Source organism: Ranitomeya imitator, chromosome 6 (assembly GCF_032444005.1).
Source record: "Ranitomeya imitator isolate aRanImi1 chromosome 6, aRanImi1.pri, whole genome shotgun sequence".
Lineage (NCBI taxonomy): Eukaryota > Metazoa > Chordata > Amphibia > Anura > Dendrobatidae > Ranitomeya > Ranitomeya imitator.
Genome location: NC_091287.1, coordinates 32,481,620 through 32,491,831, shown reverse-complemented (window position 1 = coordinate 32,491,831; position 10,212 = coordinate 32,481,620). Strand labels below are relative to the sequence as shown.

The window sequence follows — 10,212 nt, the reverse complement described above, 5'->3', positions numbered from 1 at the left end:
CCACGCCGCATTGATGCAGTAATTGATGCAAAAGGAGCCCCGACCAAGTATTGAGTGCATTTACTGAACATACATTTCAATAGGACATTTCGGATTTTAAAATCATTTTTTAAGCTGGTGTTATAAAGTATTCTAATTTCCTGAGATAATGACTTTTGGGTTTTCATTATCTGTAAGCCATAATCAACATTAACAGAAATAAATACTGGAAATAGATCACTCTGTCTGTAATAACTCTATATATGAGTTTCACTTTTTGTATTGAAGAACTGAAATAAATGAATCTTCTGATGATATTCTATTTTTGTGAGATGCACCTGTAACTCTGGAACGCTTCAACACATCACACTGATTCTGAGACTTTTTTTTGTGACATATTGTAGTTCATGATACTGGTAAAATTTATTCGCTATAACGGTCATTTATTTGTGCAAAAAAATGGAAATTTGGCAAAAATTGTTATCTAATTTTTGTGCTCAATTTGTCACACAAAATAGTTAATAACATTTTCCACATGCCTACTTTACATCAGTACAATTTTGGAAACATCTTTTTTTTGTTTTGTTAGGACGTTATTAGGGTTAAAAGTTAACCAGCGATTTCTCATTTTTCCAACAAAATTTTCAAAACTATTTCCTATAGGGACCATATTAATTTTGAAGTGACTTTGAGGGGTCTATACAATTGAAAATACCAAAAGTGACACCATTCTAAAAACCGAACCCTTCAAGGTTCTCAAAACCACATTCAAGAAGTTTATTAACCTTCCAGGTCCTTCACAGGAATTAATGGAATGTGGAAGGAAAAAAAATGAACATTTAACTTTTTTTTCACCAAAAATTTACTTTAGTCCCAATTTTTGCAAGGTTAAGAGGAGAAAATGGACCCCAAAAAATAGTTGTGCAATTTTTCCTGAGCATGCCAATACCCCTTATGTGGGGTAAATCTATTGTTTGGGCGCACAGCAGGGTTCGGAAGAGGAGCACCATTTGACTTTTTCAATGTAAAATTTGCTGGAATAATTAGAGGACGGCATGTCACGCTTGGAGAGCCCCTGATGTGCCTAAACAAGTGACACTATTTTGGAAACTAGGCCCCTCAGAGAACTAATCTAGATGTGTGGTGAGCACTTTGAACCCCCAGGTGCTTCAGAAAAGATTATAACATTGAGTAGTGAAAATGTAAAAAAAAAAAAATTTAGCATTTTCACAAGGGTAACAAGAGAAACTGCATCATACAATTTGTCAAGCAATTTCTCCTGAGTACGCTGATACCCCATATGTGGGGGAAATCTACTGTTTGGGTGTGGTGAGCACCTTGAAGCCCCAGGTACTTCACAGACGTTTATAACGTAGAACCGTGAAAATAAAAATACAAAAAAAATCTAATTTTTCCCATAAAAATGTTATTTTAGCCCAAATTTTTTTAATTTTCACAAGGATAACAGGAGAAAATAGACCCCAAAATTTATTGTGGAATTGCTCCTGAGTACACAGATACCAAATGTTTGGTCGAAAACTACTTTTGAGATACAGTGCAAAGATCAGACTCTGTTTGTAATGACTCTATATAATACACGAGTTTCACTTTTTGTATTGAACTGAAATAAATTAACTTTCTGGATGATATTCTAATTTTGTGAGAAGCACTTTCCTCATAGATTATAAGCTTGCTAGCAGGGACCTCATTCCTTTTGGTATCTGTTGCTTTATGTTATTATTGTTATGCTGTAATGTCTTTTATTGTCTGTACAAGTCCCCTCTAAAATGTAAAGTGCTGCGGAATATGTTGGCGCTATAGAAATTATTATTATTATGCACTTGCATATTACTGATCCTGAGTTACATCCTGTATTATACTCCAGAGCTGCACTCACTATTCTGCTGTGCAGTCACTGTATACATACATTATACCCCAGAGCTGCACTCACTATTCTGCTGGTGCAGTCACTGTGTACATACATTACATTACTGATCCTGAGTTACATCCTGTATTATACCCCAGAGCTGCACTCACTATTCTGCTGGTGCAGTCACTGTGTACATACATTACATTACTGATCCTGAGTTACATCCTGTATTATACCCCAGAGCTGCACTCACTATTCTGCTGGTGCAGTCACTGTGTACATACATTACTGATCCTGAGTTACATCCTGTATTATACCCCAGAGCTGCACTCACTATTCTGCTGGTGCAGTCACCGTGTACATACGTTACTGATCCTGAGTTACATCCTTAATTATACCCCAGAGCTGCACTCACTATTCTGCTGGTGCAGTCACTGGGTACATACATTACTGATACTGAGTTACATCCTGTATTATACCCCAGAGCTGCACTCACTATTCTGCTGGTTCAGTCACTGTGTACATACATTACATTACGGATCCTGAGTTACATCCTGTATTATACTCCAGAGCTGCACTCACTATTCTGCTGGTGCAGTCACTGTGTACATACATTACATTACTGATCCTGAGTTACATCCTGTATTATACCCCAGTGCTGAACTTACTATTCTGCTGGAGGAGTAACTGTGCTCGATAAAATATGACAAGTGCAAATATTTAATTCAGAATATTAAAATAAAACATATAAAGTGAATCCCCATCATTATTCCCCAACACCCTCCACCAGGGCCCCCAAGCTGCGAAGTCTCTCCAACTTGGAGCTAAACTTTGCCTGCCCGAGCTGGAGAACGCCGAGGCCGGAGGACCGAAAGTCGTAACCAGAGTCTTTCAGTTGCTTAATTCTAGATTTTAGGTTGTTGATATGAAAAGCCAGAATATTCGGGTTGTTGAGAATTTCCTTCACGTCGACCCCACACTGCATCAGGAGCTTGATCTTGTTGGCAAACATGGTGGGAGTCACGAGCAGTAATTTGGGACATGTGAAGATATAGAGGGATATCTCCGCCTCCGTACACCCCAAGGACAGCAGGATCGCCTGCGCGTTTCTATAGTTATTCTCGAAGTACGTGTAGCTGAGGCTGACGATGGGCGAGCCGTCGCCCTGGATCCAGAGCAGCAGCGCACGGTCATCTAGTTTCATCAGGGACTTTATCTTCTCGATATTGTTTTGGATGCGATTTGTACTTTTGGTTAAAATATAGATATTTCTAGAAATCAATTCCCGGACAAACTCCCGCGGATCTTTCCCACCTAACTTTGTGCAAAGTCCTAGTAAATACTCCACATTCTGCTTGTTGAGGTCAACGCTGTTTGCAAAAGTTCTTGGCGACTTGACCATCAGCTGACTCAGGACTTTGGGTGGCAATCCGAGGGACTGGAGGTAGCGGATATTTTTGGCGAAGTTCCCGGTATTAGATGTTCGGAAGAAAGACTCTGGGGAACGCTGCGCCACACTCAGGATGGTCATGTCTGATTCCAAAACCCCTTTCCATACGTCCCACATCTTCTCTAAGATTTCTAAATCACGGGTGATCGCATGTGGGTACCTGGAGATGATGCTCGCCACCATCTTGGCATCTGCACCTTTCTCGGTCAGGAATTGTTTGAGATTTTGCTCGTGTGTACTGGTGTTCTTGAGGAGAACGGGGTGGCGCTTTCTGACCCGCGTCAAGTCCACCCCCATTTTCTCCAGACTAGTCACCAGGTCCAGGTTTTCAATCGGTACTTTTGCTTCATCGTGTAAAAGTTGCTGTGAGCAGAACCTCACCGGTGGTATGTCAGGGACGTGGAGGACACAGCTCACCGCCGCTTTAACTTTCCTTGTGCTTCTCAAACAAGTCACAAAATTCCCAGTTATGTGAATTAACAGTTTCATAGCCATGGTCGGGGGCAATGGTGCTTCTGCCTAAAACAAAAAAAAAAGGAATATGTGAAAAATAATAATAATAATTTAAAAAAATGCCAACGACAAACAATAGAAACTTCTAATAGATCTGAGTTCACAGACCATCAGGGTATAGACACCACCATCTTGGATTACTACTTAACCCTTTTACGCACATGGGGGTAAGTGATAGATTCCGGCTACATTACATAACTAACATCAATAACAGCAGCAACCAGAACTCAGATTGCTGTTAACCATTTAAATTCCGCTGTGAATCTCCGACAGTGGCATTTAAAAGGACGCCATTGCGGATACGAGAGGGTTGCATCCTATCGGCCCCCCTCAGCTGTATGCCGAGCTTCATAGTAGACCAAGATTTATACTATATACTGCAATAATGCGGTATTGCAGTATCTATCTATATACATAATTGTCTAAGGGGTACTTCCGTCTGTCTGTCTTTCCGTCACGGTTATTCGTTCGCTGATTGGTCTCGGCAGCTGCCTGTCATGGCTGCCGCGACCAATCAGCGACGGCCACAGTCCGATTAGTCCCTCCCCTACACTCACTGCCCGGCGCCCGTTCTGTAATCCCGCTCACACAGGGTTAATGGCAGCGGTAACGGCCCGCAGTGTAACGGACTCCGTTACCGCTGCTATTAACCCTGTGTGTCCCCCAACTATTTACTATTGATGCTGCAGCATCAATAGTAAAAATATGCATGTTAAAAATAATAAAAAAAAAACAAAAAACCTGCTATACTCACCCTCCGCTGCCTCTCTCGCTCCTCGCCACGCTTCCCGGACCGCTCCATTGCACGCGCCTGCTTCCGGTCCCGTCCCAGGGCAAGGACCTGCCGTGACGTCACGGTCATGTGACCGCGACGTCATCATAGGTCCTGCTCACACCAGCCCTGGGACTTGCAATGGAACTCGGCTTCAGGAAAATGGCCGCCGCGATCTCCATCTGCGCACGCGCGGCCATTTTCCTGAAGCCCCAGTACGCCGAGCACTACCATCTGTGCACGCGCGACCTCCGGAAGATGGCCGCCGCTGCCGTGGAGAGGACCGACAAAAGCGGCGGATGGTAAGTATAGCAGGACTTCAACGGGCTATAGGTGAGTGTATGTTTTTTTTTTTAAGTCTCTATACTACGTGGCTCTGTGCTGGGCAATATACTACGTGGCTGGGCAATATACTCCGTCGCTGGGCAATATACTACGACGCTGGGCAATATACTACGTGGCTCTGTGCTGGGAAATATACTACGTGACTCGGCTGGGCAATATACTACGTGGACATGAATATTCTAGAATACCCGATGCGTTAGAATCGGGCCACCATCTAGTATATATATATATATAATTGCCTAAGGGGTACTTCCGTCTTTCTGTCGGCAACTTCCGTAACGGAAATCCCGCGTCGCTGATTGGTCTCGCCAGCTGCCTGTCATGGCTGCAGCGACCAATCAGCGACGGGCACAGTCCGATTAGTCCCTCCCCTACAGTCACAGTGCCCGCCGCCCGCTCCATACTCCCCACAGTCAGTGTCCCCGCCACCCGCTCCATACTCCCCGCAGTCAGTGTCCCCGGCGTCCCCTCCATACTTCCCGCAGTCAGGGTCCCCGCCACCCGCTCCATACTCCCCGCAGTCAGTGTCCCCGGCGCCCGCTCCATACTCCCCGCAGTCAGTGTCCCCGGCGCCCGCTCCATACTCCCCGCAGTGTCCCCGGCGCTCGCTCCATACTCCCCGCAGTGTCCCCGGCGCTCGATCCATACTCCCCGCAGTGTCCCCGGCGCCCGCTCCATACTTCCCGCAGTGTCCCCGGAGCCCCCTCCATACTTCCCGCAGTCAGTGTCCCCGGCGCCCGCTCCATACTCCCCGCAGTGTCCCCGGCGCTCGCTCCATACTCCCCGCCGTGTCCCCGGCGCTCGCTCCATACTTCCCGCAGTGTCCCCGGAGCCCCCTCCATACTCCCCGCAGTGTCCCCGGTTCCCGCTCCATACTCCCCTGCAGTCAGTGCCCGCTCCATAATCCCCTCCAGTCACCGCTCACACAGGGTTAATGCCAGCGGTAACGGGCCGCGGGTAACGCACTCCGTATCCGCTGCTATTAACCCTGTGTGACGAAGTTTTTACTATTGATACTGCCTATGCAGCATCAATAGTAAAAAGATGTAATGTTAAAAATAATAAAACAAAAAATCTGCTATTCTCACCTTCCGTCGTCGGACGATGCGCTCGCGCTGGCCGCCATCTTCCATTCCCAGAGATGCATTGCGAACTTACCTAGAAGACTTAGCGGTCATCTGGGTAATTTCACAATTCATCCTGGGAACGGAAGATGGCGGCCGCATCACACAGCTTCGCTGGATCACAGGGGTGAGTATATAACTTTTTTATTTTATTATTTTTTTTAACAGGGATATGGTGCACACACTGCTAAATACTGCGTGGGCAGTGTTATACCTACGTGTCTGGGCAATATACTACGTGGCTCTGTGCTGAATACTACGTGGCACTGGGCAATATACTACGTGGCACTGGGCAATATACTACGTGGCACTGGGCAATATACTACGTGGCACTGGGCAATATACTACGTGGCTCTGCTATATACTACGTGGCTGGGCAATATACTACGTGGCACTGGGCAATATACTACGTGGCACTGGGCAATATACTACGTGGCACTGGGCAATATACTACGTGGCACTGGGCAATATACTACGTGGCACTGGGCAATATACTACGTGGCACTGGGCAATATACTACGTGGCACTGGGCAATATACTACGTGGCACTGGGCAATATACTACGTGGCACTGGGCAATATACTACGTGGCACTGGGCAATATACTACGTGGCACTGGGCAATATACTACGTGGCACTGGGCAATATACTACGTGGCACTGGGCAATATACTACGTGGCACTGGGCAATATACTACGTGGCACTGGGCAATATACTACGTGGCACTGGGCAATATACTACGTGGCTCTGCTATATACTACGTGGCTGGGCAATATACTACGTGACTGGGCAATATACTACGTGACTGGGCAATATACTACGTGGCTGGGCAATATACTACGTGGCTGGGCAATATACTACGTGGCACTGGGCAATATACTACGTGGCACTGGGCAATATACTACGTGGCACTGGGCAATATACTACGTGGCACTGGGCAATATACTACGTGGCACTGGGCAATATACTACGTGACTGGGCAATATACTACGTGGCTCTGCTATATACTACGTGGCTGGGCAATATACTACGTGGCTGGGCAATATACTACGTGGCTGGGCAATATACTACGTGGCCATGCATATTCTAGACTACCCGATGCGTTAGAATCGGGCCACCATCTAGTACAGTATAAGCAACTGTCGCAACTTCAAGTCTCCTAAAGGAAATAAAAAAACACTTCTCTCCAAATAACCCTTTTTTATTATTATTACTTTAATTTTTTATTGTATCCCCCTGTAGGGTAAATATGACCTGCAAATATGATTCTCCATCTCAGTACGATTGCGGAAATACTAAACGTGTAGTTTTTGTCTTGTCCGTTCGTTTTTACAAAAAGATGTTAAAGGGAACCTGTCACCCCCAAAATCGCAGGTGAGGTAAGCTCACCGTCATCAGGGGCTTATCTACAGCATTCTGTAATGCATTCTGTAATGCTGTAGATAAGCCCCCGATGTTACCTGAAAGACGAGAAAGAGAGGTTAGATTATACTATACTTATAAAAAGAAAAATAATTTATAGATTTTTATTTATTTATTACTATTTTCTGCAATTCCAAAGCGCGCATGCGTGCGTGTGTAAGTGTGTGAGAGAGAGAGATCAGGCAAATCCAAAGTTTAAGTCACAGGGCTAAACAATAATATAAATAATTAAATATGAATAAATTAATGATTTTATTTTATTTATTCATTTTTAATTACTTTAACACACATATACATATATTGAATCGTTGTGTCAAAGTCCAACAAAACCAAAATGTCCAGCACAAACCCCCAACATTAGTGATAGCAGACTGTTACCTCACAGGTACAGCAGGGCAGACGTCCTCATTTCACCTACTAAAAGGAAACAATTCAGAGAAGGTTCCCCACACACCAGTGATGACCGTCACCACAAGGGCAGGACGCTGAGCGACCGCTCCATGTGAACAAGCAGCGAGCAGCCGCGACAACTGCGCCCGCTGAGCCCCATGTGCGTGCTCCTTCCTGCTTCACTGTTACGCTCTTTCTGATTGGACGCTTGTGATTAGCTCGGCAGGCTTGTCCCGTCTGATTGGTCAGTTAGTGATGCGCTGTGATTGGCTATGAGCTAAACGACCTTTGGTGATGACGTCATGATCATGTGACTTGTGGTGCTGAGAGCCGCCCATGGCTGACATGTTGGTACTCCTCCAGTGACTCCCAGCCGTGGGCTTCATGGGTGATGTTTTTAACTACTGCAATACATAGAAAAAGTGGACGATTATTATCATTATTATTATTATACATTTATTCCATGGCACTTTACATGTGAACGGGGCAAATATATTACAAGTTCATGTCCCCACTGGAGAATATATATAGTTAAAAAATATTTATTAAAAACAAATTCTCATCGTCCCTTTTGTCCTCATTAGACGAAAGAAATAACCTAGAGATATTTATTATGGAAGAGTCAAAACAAAAAAAAAAAAAACAAACTCCACAACTGAGGTTCCAGTCTGCCGCTCCTCACCCCCAAAAATGTTATGAAAAATGTACAGGCACCAAAGCGAGATCTCGTGCGAAAAGCAAAGGCTCGCACGGCTCCATCAGTGGGAGAATAAGGCTACAGTTCTCAGAAATTGGTGAAATAAAACTTTTTTTTATTTATTTCTGAATTTTTCAATCACTACTAAAATAAAAAGAAAAAATCCCTATACAAGTTTGGTATCGCTGTGATCGTACTGACCTGGAGAATCGCGTTTTTTTTTTACCGTAAAATGAAAACTTTTAAAACAAAACCGCTAAAAATAATGACAGATTTGTGGGGTGTGCAGAAGGGGGTCTGCCATTCCACCCCAGTTAGATTATATAGGCTGTTTTTCAGCACATTGGTAAATTGGATGGTGTCCTTCCAAATGATAACTTTATTATGGAAATTGCCCAAAGGTTTTATGCAAACACAATGATAAGACCTTACAGTGCACAAAATAGGCAGAGCTCATAAGGAGCACTCTGTAATTTGTAGGGGGCGCTCTACTAGAAGTAATACATACAGGAGGCGTCCACTGATACTCAGATGTAGGCCGGGGTCACACTTGCGAGTTCAATGTGAGAAACCGAATCGGAGCGTCCGGCTACATAGAAATACATGTACCGCACGCTCCGGTCCCGCGTGTTGGCGGCAGCGCTGGGTATTGATGCGAGAAAGTCGTGCGAGTTTCTCGCATTGCACTAGCAAGTGTGACCCCGGCCGTAGCGGCACTCTACTGCCACTATAATTTATAGGGGTGTGCTGCCGACATTATTATTTGCACAGGTAATATACTGGTACATGTATACGGTTGCATGAAAAAGTTTTTCCCCCTTCCTGATTTCCTATTCTTTTGCATGTTTTTCACACTTAAACATGTCAAATCATCGAACAAATTTAAATATTAGACAAAGATAACACAACCACATAATGCAGTTTATAAATTAAGATCTTTATTCTTAAGGGGAAAAGAAATCCAAACCTACAGGGTCCTGTGTGAAAAAGTGATTGCTCTCTAAACCCAATAACTGGTTGGGCCGCCCTTAGCAGCAACAACTATAATCAAGCGTTTGCAATAACTGGCAATGAGGTGTTTACAACGCTTTAGGAGAATTCTTGATGCTCTTCTTTGCAGAATTGTTGTAATTCAGCCTCATTGAAGGTTTTCGAGCATGAACCACCTTGTTAAGGTTACAACATCTCAATCGGATTAAGGTCAGGACTTTGACTAGGCCACTCCAAAGTCAATTTTGTTTTTCTTAACCCCTTAGTGACAGAGCCAATTTGGTACTTAATGACCGAGCCAATTTTTGCAATTCTGACCACTGTCACTTTATGAGGTTATAACTCTGGAACGCTTCAACGGATCCCGCTGATTCTGAGACTGTTTTTTCGTGACATATTGTACTTCATGTTAGTGGTAACATTTCTTCGATATTACTTGCGATTATTTATGAAAAAAAAAACGGAAATATGGCGAAAATTTTTAAAATTTTGCAATTTGCAAACTTTGTATTTTTATGCCCTTAAATCACAGAGATATCTCACGAAAAATAGTTAATAAATAACATTTCCCACATGTCTACTTTACATCAGCACAATTTTGGAAACAAAATTTTTTTTTGTTAGGGAGTTATAAGGGTTAAAAGTTGACCAGCAATTTCTC

At 43.9% G+C, this 10,212-nt stretch overlaps 1 protein-coding gene across 1 annotated transcript; it reads right to left on the bottom strand.

Annotated features, from left to right (window-relative positions):
• Window positions 1-1,454: 1,454 nt before the first annotated feature.
• MTERF1 (mitochondrial transcription termination factor 1) lies at window positions 1,455-8,050 on the bottom strand. The gene is made up of 2 exons (XM_069729429.1): window positions 7,853-8,050; window positions 1,455-3,818 (listed from the first exon to the last, which is right to left on the bottom strand). The coding sequence occupies exon 2, from the start codon at window positions 3,792-3,794 to the stop codon at window positions 2,616-2,618; it is 1,179 nt and encodes a 392-aa protein (XP_069585530.1). The 5' UTR covers window positions 3,795-3,818; window positions 7,853-8,050; the 3' UTR covers window positions 1,455-2,615.
• Between the last annotated feature and the right edge of the window lie 2,162 nt (window positions 8,051-10,212).